General features: G+C 29.5%; 2 protein-coding genes across 2 annotated transcripts; both read left to right on the top strand.

The window, feature by feature from the left end:
* The first annotated feature begins 2,916 nt into the window (after positions 1–2,916).
* On the top strand, positions 2,917–4,317 carry LOC103483728 (protein FANTASTIC FOUR 4). The gene has a single exon (XM_008440479.3). The coding sequence runs from the start codon at positions 3,037–3,039 to the stop codon at positions 4,069–4,071; it is 1,035 nt and encodes a 344-aa protein (XP_008438701.1). The 5' UTR covers positions 2,917–3,036; the 3' UTR covers positions 4,072–4,317.
* Positions 4,318–15,664: 11,347 nt separating this feature from the next.
* On the top strand, positions 15,665–20,348 carry LOC103483727 (uncharacterized). Its single transcript, XM_008440478.3, has 11 exons — positions 15,665–16,005; positions 16,197–16,244; positions 16,354–16,530; positions 16,622–16,688; positions 17,781–17,845; positions 18,072–18,150; positions 18,682–18,797; positions 18,877–18,956; positions 19,566–19,635; positions 19,806–19,883; positions 19,960–20,348. Exons 1-11 carry the CDS (start codon positions 15,754–15,756, stop codon positions 20,032–20,034), a joined length of 1,107 nt encoding a protein of 368 aa, XP_008438700.1. The 5' UTR covers positions 15,665–15,753; the 3' UTR covers positions 20,035–20,348.
* Positions 20,349–20,781: the final 433 nt, after the last annotated feature.

Raw genomic sequence — 20,781 nt, 5'->3', positions numbered from 1 at the left:
TCTTTTCTTTCTTCTCTCTCAACAATTTTATGCCCACACATCTTTATTATTTCTTTTTAGGTTTTTTTCACAATCATCCCCTAAATTTTCCCTCCTCCCCACAACGATATTTCAAAAATGAATCGACTCCAACCGATTAGGAGGGGAGCGTTTTTCTGAGTGGATGACGTTGTAATCTTATCGTTTTCATCTTTGTCTTTTTTTTTTTTTAAGTTTTTTTCTTACCTACAAATTAAGATACAAAACTTTTGTAACTTAGCAATAATCGTAATATATTCTTTACTTGATTTTAAATGTTTGAATTTTTATAAAAGAAAATATTTTAGTAGGATAAGAAACAATTTGAGTTTTGTCCTTTAATTATGAAAACGTTTTTCCATATTGTCTTTAGTTTAAGATGGTTTAGGTTTCTAAAAATACGATTTTAGTGTCATTTTCGCTTAGTATGAACTATTTGATTTGGTATCTTACTCCCTCTTTTCAAAGGATATATAAGTATTACTAAAAGGTATTCCTGCATTGTTCATTTGATGAAGTTAACCTTAATTAATTTGACTTTTACTTGGGAGAATAATCTTTTGTCCAAATTTTGATAGTGTGGCTAAGTGTTATTTCATCCTATATATTCTTCCACACTCCTTTTCCTTTCAACGATAATAAGTTTCCAATAAAATTATATTTAGTTTTTGAACTTTTCGATCCGTGTTCATTAAATTCATAAAGCATCAAAAGTGTCGTTATTGAGTTATCTTCGCGAAATTGTATGTGTTTTTATTTTGGTCATTGGAATTTTGCAAAATATCGGATAATGAGTCATTTATCTTCCATTGATGTATCTAATATGTCCCTAACATTATCTAAAATTTAGAAAAATTAATCAATCCATCATATATAAAATTAAATTTTTTTGTTTGATCCATAAATTTAATCTTATTGTTTAGTTTAACGATATTCTAATTTGTGGAAAGAATTTGAATTTTGACCTCTTGAACGGAAATATACTAAACTCTTAACCAATCTTTTCCTTTTCAAGTCCGGTAAAGCGGTGGAGATATTCAAATTTTAAACTTTTTGATCTAGAGCGTAAGTTTTAACTATCAAACTATATATATGAAAATAATGTTTATTAATTTCAACGAGTGAGTCAAATATTTTTTTCTTTTAAGTTTAACACGTAGACCAGGAGGTTTAAACATCAAGTGATCATGCTAACTAATTGATAAAATCTATATATAAAAACAAAATTATAATATTTTCTATGAAACAAATGATTAAATAACTTAAAATTCATCAAGGAAGAAAGTCAGACATGAAATCAACCACAAAAAGTTACAATACAACCAATAGAAACTGAAAAACCCAACAATGTTTATTTATTTATTATTATTATTATGTTTATTTATTTATTTTTGGCTGAAATGTCACAATAAAAAAACAAATATCCATTTAAAAGAAAATAATTTTTTCCAACCTCTAAGGAAAAAAAAAAGAAAAAAAAGTACCACAGCTGACCACACAATCCTTTTGAAAAGAAGGGAAAGATACAATACAACCAATGAGAAGATGTAAAATTCCACAAACTTATTTAAATTGAGGTCTGAATTTGACATCATATATATTGTAATCTAAACTTAGGTTAATTTCCTAAATATATTAATAGAAAGTCAGTTTTTATTTTCTTTTATATATATAAAGAACTAATATGGTAAGAGACTCTAACATGGACTAAACATTAACTTTTGCTTTTCTTAGTACAGCCAATTAAGGAAAAGATTAAACTTTCTACCTCAAAAAAGGTAATTTGTGATATGTGAATTGATTGTTCATTTGGTTATTTTGAAAATTGTTTACAAGTCAATGAAGCGTTTCAGGTGTTTTTAGATAGAGTTTAATTTTGGAATATTAAACCCTTTTTTCTTTTTCTTTTTTAAATATTTTCAAATTTTATTTTAAACCGATTTTATGGAAATAATCTTCATAAAAACAATTTTTTTAAGAAAAGACCAAAATTTTGTCCTCATCGTCTAAACATCCTCTAAATTATGTAATAATTAATATTATTTTTAACTTCTAGATCAGTTTCAATTCATTTTGTTATATTTAAAAATCAACTCTAATTTTAAAAAATTATTTAAAAATCAATCACTACACTTTTCTATTTGGCAAAATTTTGAACTGGTAGCGAATTAATTATGCAAAGCATGTTAACAATATCATTTGAGATTGAGTAATGAGATAATTAGAGCAAGCAAAGTCATAAAGAGATAAAATCGATGGTTTTTAATTGTGGAGTTCACACGCCCCTTGAACTAAACAAAGAGCAAAATTCACGGCTTCATAGTCAATCATCCCAATTGTAACAACGTTGACTTCAATTTTCAAAATTATACGAAAGAATTAAAAACTTTTAGAAGTTTAGAGACTCATTGAAACTCACTACAAAATCTATTAATATTTGTGTTTTCAAAATTATATAGATTTACTTTTTTTTTTTAATTCAAGACTCGAACATATGATTTGGTAAAAGCTACTTATTCTACGTCAATTGAGCTATAAATAAGAGCTTCAAACATCTAAGATAGTTAAAAATATATAATTTAGAAACATTTACAAATATAGTAATCAAACTTAAAGTATTAACAAATATAAATTACATACGTAACAAAATTTAAATACAAATGAAGAGATTATCGGTTATATATCATACCAACAATCGTTAATAGAAAGGGTATTAACAATAGAGATTATATAATTGATGTCAGTTGTGATATACTCAATTAGATTAGATTTGTAATGTAAGGTAGTATTTGTGCATATGGAGGATTATAATATAATTCAAGTGGAATGGACGTAGGCCCCCACCACTCTTACCTCACTCCTCACTACCTCTTCCTTGCCACTTTTTTGGACTACAAATTCACACCCTTCTCCCCCACATCTTCTTCACTTATCCCCTCTCTTCAATTCTCTCTTCCTCTCTCACAACAAACCCTAATCCCAAGGTTTCCAACTTACCTTACCTTCATCTCTCCAACAATGGCGACAATGGTCTGTCGTGGCCCTCAACCCTGCGTCGATTCTCAATTCATCGAAACAACTTGGCCTCGAATCAAATTACATCCTCATCCTCATCCCCCTCCTTCTCTCCATTTCGCTCTCAATTCCTGTTTCCTCGATCTCGATAATTCTCCCAATTCCCTCCCCCAATGCCACCAACTTAACCAAATTTTTCTCAATCACAACGCTATTAACTCTCTTCCACCACCTCCTCCTCCTCCTCCTCCTTCTTATCCTCATCCTCGTCCTCCCTCCGATGACGATGACGTCTGCAAGAAATCCGTGAAATCCGCAATGACGTGTAAGGAATTACAATCTGATTATGTTCATCCCCTCGTTAAACGCTCTCGCTCTGCTCTGAGTGATAAGAGTCTTGCGCTCTGTACTGAGAATTTAGGGAATGAGACTGGAGTTGATTTCGTTGAGGATGCTGTTTTTTCCGATCTGAAAAATGAAAGGTCTCCAATGAGGAAGCGAGTGAAATCGAATGGAAATCAAGGTAATAACAAAGTTTTTCCACCGCCTCTGACTACAATCGCTGGTGTTGATTCGATTCGTGTACAATCATATCGTGAAGACGGACGGTTGATAATGGAGGCGGTGAAAACTCCGGCGAGGCTTTCGTATTTCCACGTTGAACGAAGCCATGGCCGGCTTCGATTGAGCATTTTGAAAAGTAGCACTTCAAGTTCCAGATTTGACTGTGGAGAAGAAAGTACGGAGAAGGAAAAGGTAAGAGAAAACGAAAAAGAAAAGGAGGAAGAAGAAGAAGAAGAAGTAAGAAGAAACGACGACGTTGAAGTGGTGGGCGAGAAAGGTAATTATGAGGAAAATTTGGGGGGGAAAGTGGAAGAAAATGGAAATCTTGGAGGGGCGGAAATCGAAATAGAAAAGGTTGAAAGGCCATGCAGGTGCAACGAGGCGGGTGAAAATAATAATATTGACGAAATAAAAAACAACAATGAAATGTTGGTATTGACTCGGGAGTCCCTCTCCATTTGGGTCTCTTCTTAATTAATTATAAAATTAAAAAGATTATTATTATTAACGATTTTTAATTTTTGGATGATATTTAATTAATCCGGCTTCTCTTTGTAATCCCTTTTATTAATCCATTTCTCACTAATTTCACCTCCCTTAGCTTTTACTCCAATTTTATACCTTTCTATCTATGAAAAAACTACAACAACAGATATATGTTCATTCATGGTGATTAACTTTAGATCAATCAAATTCATATTTTCAATATAGGAATTCCAACACGTGCCTCCGTGATTGTGTTAAATTTTCAATTAATGCAAAAGAGCATATTGATACAGCAGTTTTAAGGGATTTTTTCTTTTCTTTTTTTTTTTTTTTTTTTTGTAACACAATATTTATAAAAATGTCAGGGTGAGTTATGATTAAATTGCCGTATATTAATAAATGAATAAAACAAGTGTTTTAATTTAATTTTTTTAAAAGTAGAAAAAGTGTAACCCCATAAAAGTAAGAAAATGGTTGTGGGAGATGCAAACGTAAGCCGATAATTTGATTAGAGAGGTAGGAACTAATCTCATTTGTTTTAGTAATCACACATTTTAGGTTAAAGAAAAAGGCAAAGTAATACCTGACCTAATTCCACATATATTTACTTTTAGAAAATGTTTAATTACAACTTTAATTTGTACTTAAGCTTTAGTCTTTTTGTCTTTTAAATCTTCAAAATTTTTAAAATATCAATGGTTATTTACACTTTCAGCAATAAATAAGTTATTGAATAGATTTTTATTTTTATAAAATTAAATCAAGAAAATAGAATAAAACTTTTAGAATAAAAAATACAAAAAAATAAAATAGTTATCAAATGATAACTTAATAGAATTAAAATACAACAAATCAAATAGTTATGAGTGATAACTTAATATATACAAATTGTGACTTGTTCCTAATTGACTTTATTAATTCAAAAATAGTCTAGACACACCCATGACCTATTAAACACCTAATTTAAAAAAAAAAATTAGACAAAAAATTAAAGTTTAAGGAAAAGTATTTGGTAAACACAAAACCCCAATCCAATTATACATGAAAGTATATTTCAAATACCGTTTGTGCTATAAAAACTTATTCGGGGACAATATCGTTAAGTTAAATCACAATTATCCCAAAATTTGTATGTTTATAGTTGAGGATAAATTTAAGAATTTTTTTTATAAATACAACAAACTAAGTAACAAATTTCATAAAGTTAACGTTTTCTAAATATTTGAATTTTACCTTTCCGTCCTTCATCTCTTTTTCTGGTCCGATTTTTTTCCATTTTTTTTCTCTATTTTTAGCATATGGGAAACCAAATTTGATTTCTTTTCATAGCTTTTTTTTTTCTTTTTTTTTCGTTGCAATCTTTTTCCATAGTTGTTCTTTTTTTTAGCTAAATCTAAACAATCGTCTAAAAAATGGACATACCAACAAAATTTTAAAAATTATTTAGCAAAATCTAAACGTTTCAAAAGAATCTTGAAAAAATAAACGATGAATAAATCTAAATACCAAAAAAATTCTGAAAAAATTCATTTAACCAAATCTAAATAACCAAATTAAAGGATAAAATTAAAAAGATAAATAGTTAAATCTAAACGAATAAATTTAAATAATTCATGTATCAAATAATAGTAATAACCAATTTAAAAAAATCATATACTAAATATATTACGTGTTGTTGACGAGGAAAAAAATTTGGATTGTAGGTTCGTGGATTTTTTCTGTTTTAAAAATTTTTATAGAAATATTTTGTCGTTTTATCGTAAACACCTTAAATCTAATATGATATTTGCATCTCATCCAAAAATATGTTAAAAAGTTCAAAAACAAAACTTTATAAGCCACTACCTGTAATAACGTGACGTTAAACTTTGTTGAATCTAAAACATCAATTAAAGACTAAAGTTGAGTGTAATACAAGGGAGAAATAAAAATGATGAAGAAGAAGGACAGAAAATCCAAGAAAAGACCGTACAGATTGTGTGTGCAAGTAGATGTGTGTCAGAGTGAAAGAAGAACACAGGGGGTACTACACATAACACATGTGTACTACTACTAATAATAATAATAATCCATTTATTTCATTTACTTTCTTTCTATCTATTGCCCTAAAAGCTAATACGTGTGTGGGACTGTGGGATAGGGATATGTAAAAATGAAAAATTGATATATTGGGGAATAGGGAAATTAAAGAGAGGGCACATGCAAATTGGTGCTATGCCCTAGTTTTTGCTTTGTAACAACGACTTAAAAGTGCAAGTTGGAGTACGGTTTCACTCAGACAACCACATGCCCTCTTCTTCATTTTTTCTCACCGAGGTGGAGCTTCTTCTGCCTTTCATAATGCCCCCCCTCTAACCCTCTTTTCTCTTTAAGTATGTACATATAATATGTCATACATATGTACTGTATGTGTATGTAGTCCATACAGTGATTATGATGTTTTACGTGTGTATGTACGTAAAAGTTAATTAATTTCTCTTCTTTTCTTTTGGTATCGTTTGAGAATGATGGTTGGTTGTCCACGTACTGGATGTACCTACCATTACTTTTTTTTGGGGTCGATATCAACTCTGTAGTATAAACCTAATCCGAGGTTGGATTTTTCTCTTTCTATATTTTTAGAATTCTTAAAATTGAAAACAATTATTATTTTTTGTTTTTTTTTAAAAAAAATATATATATATATATTACACCAATATGATATAATAATAGTAATAATTTTTTGTCACTTGTCTCGAAATATCCTTATTCTTTCTAAATGTAAATATAACGTACCAGTAACATTTCACGAATGTTTGAAGATTACCATTTTGAGTATGATGGTGAAGTAAAAATAATAGAGATGGGGACCTAAACACTGCCATATAGTTCTTGTTACGTCATTGCTTCACTCTTTTTATTTCTATTTTTCATTCATTGTTTTATTGGATTTCTACTCCTCTTCATGGCATAGCTTTGAAATATTATGAGTAATATTATAAATGAAAAAAATTTAAGGTATTTTTTTCAATATAATTTAGGGATATTTTTTGTTTGGTTAGTTATTAATACTTATCCTTTTTTTAATTTTTAGATAATAATTAAGTATATAACAATATTTTATAAAAATTACAAATACAACAAAATCTATCAACAACAGACTAATAGATTTTCTATCGTCGATAGACTATTTGATTTATTAGTTATAGATTAATATTTACAATATAACCTATTAGTGATAGATTTTTATCATATCTACATTTTTTGTTATATTTGTAATTTTTTAAAAAAGTTGTTATATATACTAATATTTTAAATTTAATTGTTACATTCGCAATCGTAACTTCTTCTTTTTAGTCTTTTTGTCGATTTAATTTACTTAAGGTAGGATTGTGTGTCGTTTTTAGGAAGTTATTTAAAAAAGGAAAAAGAAAAAAAAAAGGTGAAGGAGTGAGGTTAGTTTTAAACTATGAATGATCAAAATTGTTATACCTATTCATATTCTAACAATTTATGGAAAAATAATAGTCTATTCAACCATAATTTCTCTTTTATTTATTTACTGTAAACATTTTTTAGTAATAATTGTAGCCAAATTTCAAAAAGAATAAAAAATTTATTTGAAAAGGTTATATATGACAATTATATTGTTTTAAATGAAAAAATGGATTACATATTTATAAATATAAAAAAATTTCATTATCTATCAAATATTTACGAGGAGAATGTCTAGCAGAACTAGATAATAATAGTCCATTAAAATCAATCATTGTCTATTATCGATCAATAATTTTTTTTTTTTGTTATATTTTAAAAACAACACATATATATCAAAAACATTTGTAGTACAATAATAAGAACAGAGAAATGTGAACCTCATAATTGATTTCTTTTGTCACCAGGAGACAAATATGTCAATTGGTTAAGCTAATATGACAACTATTTGAATTTTATCTTGTACATGTTTTAAGATGGGAATTTTATAAATGGATTGCGCAAACCACCCGACAAACATATATACTTGATATTATTGAATGGATCAAATTCATCAAACTGAGAGAAAATTTTCAACCCTAAAAAAATTGTATTTAATAACATCCATAAATGTTTTTTGTAACCCTTTTATAATTTATGTTAAGATATCAATATCATATATCACCTTGTATGTTCCAAGATAGGCTTCCTTAGCTTTATTTGCAAAACAAAATAAAGTGCAATTAATTTTTCCCTTTTAAAAAATGTTATGTACTTATGTAATATTTGTAATAAACATTCATAAATGTTGGAGATTTTATTTCTATCTATAGTCGTAATTAAACCCTTCCTTAATTTCCACACGTATAATACATCTTTATCTTATATTACTTTAATTTTTGTAGTACCGAAATTGAAATTAACACAATTTGAAAATGACAATGGAATAATTCATTTCAATAAACTTAAAAGATATGGATAAGATTTGTTTCGAAATTGAAATTTTTGTCTCCTTGGCTTAAAAAATATGTCACGATCACTATTTAAGCATATATATATATATATATATAAGGCTCCTATTAAGACATGGATAAAGTATATTTATGTAAAGTAACTATTTAATAAATTTGTAACAAAAAACCACTTGTAACTTTCCATGACTTTTTAAACTTTAAAGCCTTTTTCTCTCTAATTGATATCTCTTTATGTATTCTTTTTTTGGAATTGATATACTTAATTGGCTGAACTATTATAATCTTAGCCTTTCCAAGGTTAAATAATTATACGAAATATCCCTAAACTTTGGAAAAAGTTTTAATTATATGTTTCTACACTTTGAAATGTTTCAATTTTTTAGTCATTGAACTTTACAATTTGTTTCAAAATTAGTTTTTCTTACCATAATAAAATTGAAATATATTGAAGCAACAATCGGTGTAGAAAATTAATTGAAAATATAAACACAGCATGATTTAACATCATTTAGATGAAATAAATGGTACTAACAAATTTAATCTCTTGTATAGTTGAAACTAATACCAATACACATTTTATGATTTTACATATTAGTTGTTACATCCATTCTCATCTTTCATTTTAAAGAAAATATTTAGTTTTTAAAAACCAATTTCAAATTATCCTATAGTTGAAGGTTATATATAATCTTTAATTTACATAATTTCTATCGTGAATACCATTAATGAAAAGTTAATTAACGTTTATGTCCCAATCAAAACTATTATATATAAAAGTTTGGCTAAAATTAATTATGTTAGTTATAGTACGTCATATAAAAAGTTAAGGTTTATAATTTTATGCCCTTCTCAATAAAGAATCAAAGCTCCACTCCACCAAGTTAAGTTAATTAGGCCATTATAGAAATTTAAAAAGTATGAGTAAGGAACTATGTGACGTTTTGTTGTATTATATATGACGAACCAAAGTTTACAAATTCCATTAAAAAGGAGCAAATTGATTGCATGCAATTTGTTACGTAAAATAATTATAAATGTGAAATATATTTTTGTAATAATAATAATAATAAAAAAAAAAAAGGTGAAACCAAAACCAAAACCAAAAAGGCAGCAATAACACAAAAAAAAAACGATGTCGTTTAGTCTAAAAGAGCTCCATTAGCCCCGAAAGTTTCCCACCCAAAGCTCATTTTATTTGACCTAATCCACAGCAGGAGAGGACTGCCAATAAGAATGCTCCACGTATACAATTCATAAGGCAAAAGCCAAAGCGAGAACCCATGATATTTGAAAAAGAAAAAAAAACAAAAAATAAGTTGCTTTGATTTGGTGTTGGATATTTTTTGTCAATTAATTCACAAAGAATTTGGAAAAAATAAAAGTTAGGATTTTTTTTTTTTTTTTTTTGTTGCTTGGTTGTTAAGTACTTAGATGCTACGTTTTGTTTCTGATTTGTTCAAACCATTAGTAAAAATTTAAGTAGAAAAGAAAAAAGTAAGGTTCCATTATCTATTAATTTCTTTCCATGCACTATCGTAATATTCAACATATAAGAAAAACATGTCACAATTAATGATAATTTTATACTCCTTTAAGCTATTATTGTTTCTTGTTTTGTTTATTTTGTGACGTAGAAATCTCCTAGTTTGAGATGTTAGAAATATTTTTAAATATTAAATAATTACTAGACGTAGAAGTTTAAGCTAATATATATATTAAATACTCTCTCAACATTTTCAAACAACATATAGTATTTTATAGTAAAGAGAAATTGAAAATTATAAGAGTTTTATTTTGCATGATAAAGTTTTTTTTATATTCATGACAGCTTACTCGTACACTTTGACTAACTATATGGAATAACCATTATAACTCTATAATATTTGGGTATCAAGAAAACTAGTTAGTAGAATATTAAATCATAGGTAAGTGATTATTATATATTGAACTCACAATCTCTTAGTTTTTTTTTTATCGAGAGCATGTCCTTTATTTGTTATTAAATTAATCCTATTTTGTATGATAATGATAATTTTTCGAAGGCTTTTGTCCTTTGAAAACAAAACCTACCAAGAAATAACTTCAATAATCCAAGAGAAAAGTGAACCACGAGTAGATTATATACGTTAGAAATGTATTAAGATAACTAACTTAACATGTGAATTAAAAAGTTGAAATTACAATTGGTCTCGAAGTTTATAATCAATAACGGTAAATATTCAAAAGGCATATCAAAGCATGAATATTGTGGTCAAGTAATGTCTTTGAAGAGTCTTTAATTTTAATAGTACGTAATTAACTCAAATCGAGATAATTAAAAGAAACAATTTTTCAAAAAGAATAATTGCAAAAGAGAAAAATGAAAATGGTGATGAAATTAAGTTTGCAAGTGGTCCGTACAATGGAAAGAGTCAAAAAGATGGAAAAGGAGATGATGGTGAAAATATATATGTAATTATAATGGTGTGTGTGTGATAGCTTTCTAAATTTCTTCTCTTTTGGGCTTTTCCAGAAAGCTTTTGATATATAAATCTTTAGAGCCTGCAATGAAATCTTTGAAGAGTGGTATATAAAGAGAGAGAATTTTATGATTTTCTTTTTATTTTCTAAAATTTTAGAAAAGAAACAATAATAATTTTATGAATATTATTATTAATCATATGTATCAGAAGATAAAATTTGGCAGTAGATTCGGTTGTAATTTTCTTAGGAAACAAAAGGAATTTCTAAAGATTTTGACGATCTTGCTTCAGGGCAGTTATGGGCCCGACCGGTCCAATCTTGTCATGAACCGGACAACCCATCATAACAACGCAACCCCCTACTTTTTATTTCTTCTCAACTTCTTATATATATTCTTTCATTTATTTTCAATTTTCGTATCTTTTTTTAGTCAAAGTCGATTTTCCAACCAAATCAACACCGAACTTATTAAGTTCAGTTTAGTAATTGTTCAAACCTTGACTACAAAGAAAGTGCAAACTAACTGGGTTGGTTTAAGCCTTTGAACTCTTTTTTTTACATATGAATATTGTTTCCGATGGACATTGGTCGAACGTCTCTTTACACTAGCTACCTTCAATTGGTTTTGATCGATTGATTCGGTTTTTCGTTCTATCATGCTCACTCCTGATTTTTAGTTTAAGTATTATCGTTGAATTATATAATATTAAATTAAACTTCACTCATAACCTTAAAGTTTTGGATCAATTGTTGAATCGAGAAGTTTTGTTTTTATTTGGTTCATAAGTTTCAAAATAGTGTTTTTTTTATGAATTTTGAGATTTGTGTTCATTTGATTTAAAAAGTTTTAAGATGTTGTATATATCCTTACTCTTAGTTTTGATGTAGTCTAAGTAATCCTAAAATAAATTAAACGTATAAATCTTTTATTAGAATGATAATTTGTTTCACACAAGTGAAAGTCTCGTGCATTGAGTTTGTTATAAATGAGGTAAAAAGGAAATTAAATTAACTTGCAATAAACTAATTAACATATTCTTCTCTTACATTATATTTTTTCACTAAATACTCACTTTCGGTATTTGATGGTAGTGTTATCAATTAATTTAAAAGAATAAGATTGGTTTTCACTAATCTTTCATCACGTCATCGTAATTATTGTTAATTATTTTAATTGAAAGTTAACGTGAAAAGCCAAAAATGAGTATACATTAGCGATAATTCCATGATTGAGGTGTGAAGTATTAAAAATTAAAAAAAAAAAAAAAAACTAAGTGAAAACAAAACTCAAAATTAAAAAACAAAGGTAAAATTTTGAAACCTATTACAAAAATAAAAACTAAACTTCAAGTTTTATAAGGAAAAATACATAATGTTTTAAAGCTTAGGAACAAAATAAAACACTATAGTGAGTAACTAAATACTACGTACATAGTTTATGTTTAAGGAAAAAGTTATAAAAGGGAGGGTTGGGTTATGTAACTCATTATGGAAAGGGTTATTACGACCCCAGTTGTACTCCAATTCTTCTTCGACCCTTCCCTTTCTCAATTCTTCCTTAATCTTTCTTTTTTTTCATTTATAATTTTTATACTTGTAAGTTTTGTTAATTTTAATATTTTTATTTAAAAAATATAGCTTGCTTTTTAAGTCAAGAATTTAATACAATTATATTATTAAAATTTTAGTTTCTTCTTGTACTCTTGAATTAGGTAATTTATCGTGATTACACAATTAAATTTTTAATTTAATTACCTTCAATCAACTCTATATTAAATTCATATTAATATATTTGTAAAATTAAAATTTTGATATAAATCTCAACCTCATTGTATTTTGTTAATTAGCTTAAATAAAAAAAATGATAAAATTTTAACAAACTACCATAAATTGATTACAACAATTAGAAAACAATAAGCATTATTTGATTAAATTAAAAATTAGTACTATAATTTCAACAAACCTATTATTTAGAGGTGGTTTGTCTATATTTTTTCACCTTCGTAATGTTATTTTGATTATTAAATTAAGTTTGGTTAAATTAACATAACAAATCTTTTGTTATAGAGGTAGTAGGTTCATGAATCTTTTACCAATAATTGTTGTCGAATGAGTAAAATAAATATTTTGAAAGTATATAAATCACCATTCGTAAGAGTAAAAATTAAAGTTAATATATTAAAAATATATTAAAATAAACTGAGGAGAAACCTAAAACTAAATTCATTGTAATTTTTCACTAGAAAACAAAACTAGAATTGATAAAAGTGTTAGATTGTTATTTTTTATTTTTGGTACCTCATATTTTCAATTTTTATTTGCACTTATTTACATGTTTACGAGTTGTGTGTCACATTCCTAAAAACCATTTTATTGAAACGTAATGTAAACTTAAAAAATGTTCAAAGTGAACATTGTAGTAAAATGAATTAAGCCAAATTATTTTACAAAAATTAGGACAATTTGGTAAATTAAATATACGAAATTCGTGTATTGGATTTAGAATATAAATTTTTTTAAAAGATATTCGCACGTAACGATTACTTGAAAAATGTTGAAAATGAAAGTCGTATTTAAAGAAATTAAAACAAATTGTTTTATGAAAATTAGGACGATTTAGTTAATTAAATAAATCAAATTTATGTATTAGATTTATAATATGAATTAATATATATATATATATATATATATAACAAATTCCATAAAGTACGTAACCCTTCCCTCGAATACATCTTATCGTAACACTATTATAACCCTATCCACGTAACCTTTCTCTCAAACAAATCTTATTATAACACTTCATTTATAATTCTTCCCCAAACACATCTTATCATAAATCTTAGGTTTATCATAATCCTAATCCCTCATAACCCAACCTTCCCCAAACTGCCCCTATATATTTATAATTTATTAGTGATTCTTTTAACAGATGGATTATCTAAAACATTTCTTTTTGTTTCAGAGAGTACTTTTTTAAAACCAAAGGTGATATTACGTTTAATAACCAATTCAAAACTATCTTGTATAAAGTACAAATTCGTAATTCCAAACAAAAAACTATAATCTTCTTTGGTGTGGTTGTAACTTAAAATGAAGATTTGGATAATCGTCACGTTATATTAGGCCATTGCCATACACAATCTTCCAAATCTTCATTTCCATCAAAAATAAAATGCTAAAAGTTTGTCATCCAAATATAGTTCCAAACTGTAACGACTTTCGAGGAAATGTGGATCTTTTTTCAAAACAATCCAAAGGTTAAAAGTTGTTATTTTATTTTATTTTATTTATTTATTTATATCATCTAACCTTTTTGTTGTTTTTATGTTTCTAAGTCATTTTTTCTTTACCAACCGAAAACCTATGGCTTCATCTTTTTTGACCTTATTACAAATAGTGTTGTTCTTTTTCTCTCTTCTTCTTTATTAGATTTTGTAATCATCCCCAATTTCAAAGGAAGATGTCGAGCAGTGGCTGTCACCTCACCCTTTTCTTTTTACTCAAAAGAGAACCCGATTTTCTTTATATTATGAGATTTCAGTCCATTTTTTTCTAGGGGCAAACTATTTTTTCTAAATAATATAATATATTACTTTTCATCGTTTATAGGGTTTACAACTAATTCTTTTTAACACATAACTTTGTTAAAATACGAAGTTGTAGAAAAGAAATAGTAACATTGTCTCTCTCGACGTCATACATAAAGACATAGAGAGATTATTTGCCAAAAGATACTATCTCTCTTGATGGATTATGGACAACGTTGAGAGTAGGCAACAACTTCCAACACCAATATATGGAAGGGTAATTCTTGACACCATACATAAAGACATTGGTGGTTATGGTTAACTATAAAATTAAGGTTGACTACAAAATTACAAAATGAATAATTATTTACATGGAATTTAACATGTGACCTTTCTATTTTATGTTTATCAATTTAGTCAACTCAATAAGACCTTAGTTCAACTAGCAACAATCTGTGTCCGAAGATAAGAGGTTCCAGTTTCAAATCTCATTCTCATTTTGTATTAAAAAAATGTCATCATAAAATGATGATTCGATCACATCTCCGTAATTGTAACTTTAAAAAAGTTCGAAATTATTTGGGGAGTATATTAACTTATTAATTATATACTGTATGTATTCATGTTAATTCTAAAATTAATCCAAATACAAATTTTGTACTGAAAGGACAATTAAGCCCAAGAGTTTTAACGTATATCCCACATGGTTCCTATTAATATATTTTAGTGATTTTGAAGGGACCTAATCACTTCCATTAGGTTCAAAAATATGATTTTACTGATTCGGTTTTATTTTTCATTAAATGAATATAACATTTAAAATTTTGAAATAAAAAATAAATTAATTTTCAATAATTAAACAAATATATATATATATATATATATATATATATTTGAAGTGATTATGATTATGAACCTCAGCATTTTAACTCTTTCAAACGAAATGTGAGAGTTTAAAAGGTCGAAAGCCCAAAAGAATATCGGGCCGTAGTGTAATGTAACTACTGGGCTCAGTTAATGCATGCTGAGGCTCATTTAGGCCCAATGTTTTAGCCCACGAGACAGCCTTTTTCAATCATGGGCCAATGTGCTTATTTTGGGCTGTGTAAAAGCAGAAAGCCCATTAAGTGTATTGAACCGTCGTGTACTTGTCGAAGCTTTGAAGAGCTTGGAAAAGTTGCAGTCTTTCAGCTCAAAAACATCCGGCATTCTGAACCCTGCTAAACCCCTACCACCGGCGGAGGTCTTGGAAAATGGGGAAGAAGAAGCATAAGCGACCGGAACCGGAATCGGAGGCGCTTGACAGAGATGACTTCGAAGCTAATCGTGAAACGGAGCTCATTAATGGATGCTCTCCTGAGAAAAAGAAGAAGAAGAAGAAGAAGAAAGTTGAGAATGGTTCAATCGAGGCAGAAAAGAGAAAACCGATTTCCAAACCTACAGTGAGCATTGCGGTTTCCGGTTCCATCATTGATAATGCTCAATCCCTGGAGCTTGCCACCAGAGTACGCATTCTCTCTTCTATAGGCGAGTGTTTTTCGAGTTCGGCCTCCTTTCCCCTGTTCCCTAAGAGTGATTTTATTAGTTCTTGGATTTATTTTCTCTTCTATTTTTTATGCTCTCTCGATGCATTTTCTTCACTTCTGAAATGAAGTGATGTGATTAATTTGGATGAAACTTATGAACTTCTTTCCAGTTGGCTGGCCAAATTGCTCGTGCGGCAACCATATTTCGAATTGACGAGGTCACCATCTTTCTCATTTGTTTCATCCTCTTTCCTTAAAATTTTCTAGGATAGTTATTGTTTTCGCTAGACTAGTTCAGCTTAGAAAGATAGGTTATGCATGTATCAGGTGGTGGTATTTGACAGTGGAAGGAGTTCAACGACTGGCTCAGAGATTGCGGCAGCGAACAATTCAGATGAGGATGAAAGTGGCGCTGCATTTCTAATAAGGATCTTGAAGTACCTTGAGACTCCACAATACTTGAGAAAAGCTCTTTTCCCAAAGCATAACAATTTAAGATTTGTGGTCCGACCTTAAGTAGCTTCTTTGCTTTAATCAAAGAATTAACGTTTCCTGTTTTGCTTCTGATCTTCAATTTACTGTGAATTTGTTGTAGGGGATGTTGCCCCCTCTTGATGCCCCTCACCATTTGCGCAAGCATGAATGGGGTCCCTATCGAGAAGGTAAAATTTGAAAGCTCCGTTTGGGTTTTCTTCTAAACTTGCACCTGAATCTTCGCAAACCTCTCTGGCATGTGAGGATATTGTTGGCTTTCTTGTTCCTAGCATACCTTCAGAAGTAACAGTTTTTAATTGCATCAATCACGAGGACCTTTGTCTTCCTTTTGAACTTTGGGCCATACAATAGTTCCTTTCCTGGAGATTCATCTTTACCTTGCTATTGAAATACCAAACACTTTGAAAAGCTTGGAAAATAGTAACCTAATAGCTCTGTGCTTGAACACTGGAAGGATAAATTGAACTGGCTTCTGTCGGTTAATTTATAATACAGGTGCTTGTGTTTAAAATTAAAAGAAGGTTGGGAACCATCTCCTTTGCAATTTTCTTTCAATTCAAGCTGGCGTCTCAATGAAAAATTCCACTTTCTTTGGCCTTATTTCCTTCCAAATACCTTTAGCCATCCTATATTATTTCTTTTCGTGGTAGCGTGATTAGGAAATTGTGATGTGCACAAAATGGGTCAAATTCTAGTGTCTACTTGATTTCTTGGTTTCCTACCATTAATCATTTCCCCAAATCTTGGGACTTTTCCATCACTTTCTCCTACAGACGTCTTCTTCTCAAAGTTCATTGCTTTTTCTGGTAGAACATTTATTTTCCTGAGGTTCCCGTTGCTCAAGCTTCATTTTTTAGTTGGTAGTCGCATATAGTATTGTAGTTGACCAGATGCCTAAGCTTCATTCCTTTTTCTCGATGCATGAGCTTCTTTTTATCATTTCTCAGAGTCTAGAAAGAAAGACATTGTTAGTAATTTTTTTTCATCCTTAGGGAGACAGTTCTTTAAAGCTTGAGTGACATAGTTTGTTTTCCCATTATTTATCTGCACATTTGCAGTTGTACTTTGAAAAATCCAAGTGTCTTACATTTTTTTTGGGAGATTCCTGAAAGTTGAGACTAGGACTGGGATTATATTTAGGTGCGTATCTACTTGGTTATATCTTTGGATGACTTCTGATTTATTATGTTGGCATCCTCGACCACTGTGTTTCTTCTTGTTCATGTTACATCGACCTTATTTTGTTATGTTAAATTTAGGTGTTACCCTGAAAGAAAGAGCTCCAGATGCTAAAGGAACATCAGTTGATGTTGGTCTGAGTAAGGTAAAGCCATATTTAATTTAAGCTTCTCAAGTATCTAGAATGGAATCCCAAAGTTTCTCCTACATTAAACTTGAGCTATTCTACCATGTTGATTTTAAATGGATTGGAAGGTGTATGCTAATTCAATTTCTCCGCTTTTTCTAAAGTTTAATTTAATGCCTCCATCAACCATATTTTACTTATCTAGGTGTTCTTTGTTAATGGTTCATTTTAAATTATTGTGCAGAATGTTGTTGTTGATGAAATACTTGAACCTGGAACTAGAGTAACGGTAGCTATGGGAACAGATCGCAATTTGTTTTCTGGTAATATGTGATGCCTTTTTTAGTACATATTTGAATCAAATAAAACATACATATTGACTGTTTCTTTCCTCCTAGCTAACCTATAGATGTCTTGACGAGTATTGGCTTTAGGCTTGTACTTTTGAAGTCTGCAATATTTTATGATGTCTACAAATGCTTCTGAAAAAAATGGTAAAATAGAGAACATGGTTGAGGTGGCCAGGTGGGTATTCCTGGATCATTTTAGAGAAAATAGAGAACATGGCAAGGGCATAAGAAAAGGCTGTAACATTTATGCACGGGTTTGACCTTTCATAAATGGTTGGGTGGGTATTCCATAGAAAATAATGGTTGAACTTGAGGACATATTTCAGCTGTAATCTGCCAGACTCGTTCAGTTCTCTACTTTCATGGCACTTAAGCCTTTATATATCTTCTTCTATTAAAAGAAATGGATTTATGATCATTTTAATGCTCGGCATACATGTGTCAGTCATGCCATGCAAGTTTTTCATTAATGGTAACCAAGTATTTGCAACTTCATTTCTTCAGATCTGCCCCGCCAGGTGGTCTCATCCTCAAAGCCTGTTGAAGAAGGACTTTACTGGGGTTATAGAGTGCGATATGCTTCTTCTTTGAGTGCAGTTTTTAAGGAAAGTTCATATGAGGTATACAATTATACCTCTCCATGAATCTTCTAACAATTAATATCACGTTCTTCACATTTTATTGTGGTTTTGTTCCAAGGGTGGTTATGATCATTTGATCGGTACCTCAGAGCACGGAATGGTTATAAAGTCCTCGGAATTAACACTACCTTGCTTCAGGTATTTTGCTGAAGTTCAGCACCATATGACCTGGGTAGTATGGTTTCTAGCTGATACCTTCATCATCTTTTGCTAGTTTGGTCATGCTAACTAATTATGTTTAAATATAATAATAAGTGATTGTTTTCATTTTCTTTTTGTTCAATTTTCTTCTAGTCATTTACTATGCCATATAACAGAAGTTAGCATTTTTAATCATCTTTTGAACTATATACTCGGTAAAGTCAAATCTTGGAAGGAATTTTCCATATCAGTACGAACATCCCCTTCATAATATCCACCAAATTTACAGAAGCATGCCTTTCTACATTCTGGCTTTATTGTAATGGAAATATGTGTGTAGAAGAGGTGCTCTTAAAGAACAGTGTCAATCGCATCTTGCCAATTAAATTTACAGTGAGCCTTCGTTTATCCATGGTTCAACAGACTGTAAAAAGGTTCCATTTTTCAAAAAAAAAAAAAAAAAAAAAAAAAAACGTATACACGCTTTCATACATGAACAGTTCTTAGTATCATTCCAAGAGCAAGTTTTCGGCCTGTTGTTTCAATCGATTAGCTTTTTTCTTGGCCTTCACCCATTTTGAGTTGATTAATTGTTTTAATTGGCAGGCATCTATTAATTGCCTTTGGTGGACTTGCCGGTTTAGAAGAGAGCATTGAGGAAGACAACAACTTCAAGGTGTCCATTTATAATAACTTCAGGCACATAGAACCATAGAGGGTGTTAATCTTCCAATAAATTGATGATTCTTAAAAGCAGTAAAGGAGTTTAATAAACAGCATATTTCTTTCATTGGATTACTTCAGTACATAATTAACTAACATATTGAAATTGTTTCCATCGGTTAGAGTAAAAATGCTCACGAGATCTTTTCATCATACTTGAATACATGTCCACTGCAAGGAAGCCGAACAATTCGAACAGAGGTACTCCACCATGATCATCTCCTCTCATCTCTCAATCTTCTCTATATTCTCTAATCCATGCTTGCTTGATCATTAGGAGGCAATATTCATCTCTCTCCAGTATTTCCAAGAACCAATAAACAAGGCAATACAGATTGCAGCAGTAGATTAGATCTGATTATTAGAACCTTCAAATTTCATGATCCTGTCAATGAGCTCTCCTGGAGCTGCTTTCCCATATGGCTCGAACTTAGCAGCTTTAATCAGTTGTGCTCTATGGTTCATTTTTTTTTTTAGTGTGTAACCAAAGGGTTTAAAAGATACATCCTTCCCCTTAAAGTTGTAATTTTAGTTGTCCTGGAAATTTGGGACGCTTTAAGTTATAGATATATTATGTTTTGATTTTTCTAGGACTTCAGAATATGGACAAGATTTGTAGGATGGAAACACATTTTTATCTCAACCTAAGGTGTAATTTTTGGGGTCCGTGCGGATTTTCAATGAGTAATGTCTCCCAAACGCCAGGATGTTGAGCAAAACTAGAAATAAAGAAAATAAATAAGGTTGATGGTATAAGTTTTATGTTAGTTGAATTTTGAATTATGATTTGACAAGTAATAAGAAAAGTGTTAGACCTCCCATGAAGTTCGTTTATAAAAGAAAGAATAAAAAGCATGTGTAAAATGTGAGAGAGGGAAGTCGGTTAGTTAACTAGTATAAAAGTTAGTTGTTTAGGTGGGAAAAAGGGATTAAACTTTTATGTGAAGAATTAGTGCTGCATCTCGAGAGGAGATCAATTGAGTTGTAATATCGAATTGATATTTCATCAATTCGTTTTGTAAATGTATGTGGAAATAATCAATTCGTTTTGTAAATTTATGTGGAAATAAGGAAGGAAGATCATACCGTTCGAATCTAA

This window comes from Cucumis melo, chromosome 6 (genome assembly GCF_025177605.1).
Source record: "Cucumis melo cultivar AY chromosome 6, USDA_Cmelo_AY_1.0, whole genome shotgun sequence".
NCBI lineage: Eukaryota > Viridiplantae > Streptophyta > Magnoliopsida > Cucurbitales > Cucurbitaceae > Cucumis > Cucumis melo.
Note: the sequence above shows the minus strand (reverse complement) of the source record. Positions and strands in the feature narration are given on the sequence as shown.

Bases quoted from the DNA above. Each gene is read 5' to 3' on its own strand.
- LOC103483727 (XM_008440478.3), top strand. From the start codon at position 15,754: ATGGGGAAGAAGAAGCATAAGCGACCGGAACCGGAATCGGAGGCGCTT. The intron at 16,006-16,196 runs GTACGCATTCTC...ACTTCTTTCCAG, and splicing joins CCCTGGAGCTTGCCACCAGA to TTGGCTGGCCAAATTGCTCG. The intron at 16,689-17,780 runs GTAAAATTTGAA...TGTTAAATTTAG, and splicing joins ATGGGGTCCCTATCGAGAAG to GTGTTACCCTGAAAGAAAGA.
- LOC103483728 (XM_008440479.3), top strand. From the start codon at position 3,037: ATGGCGACAATGGTCTGTCGTGGCCCTCAACCCTGCGTCGATTCTCAA.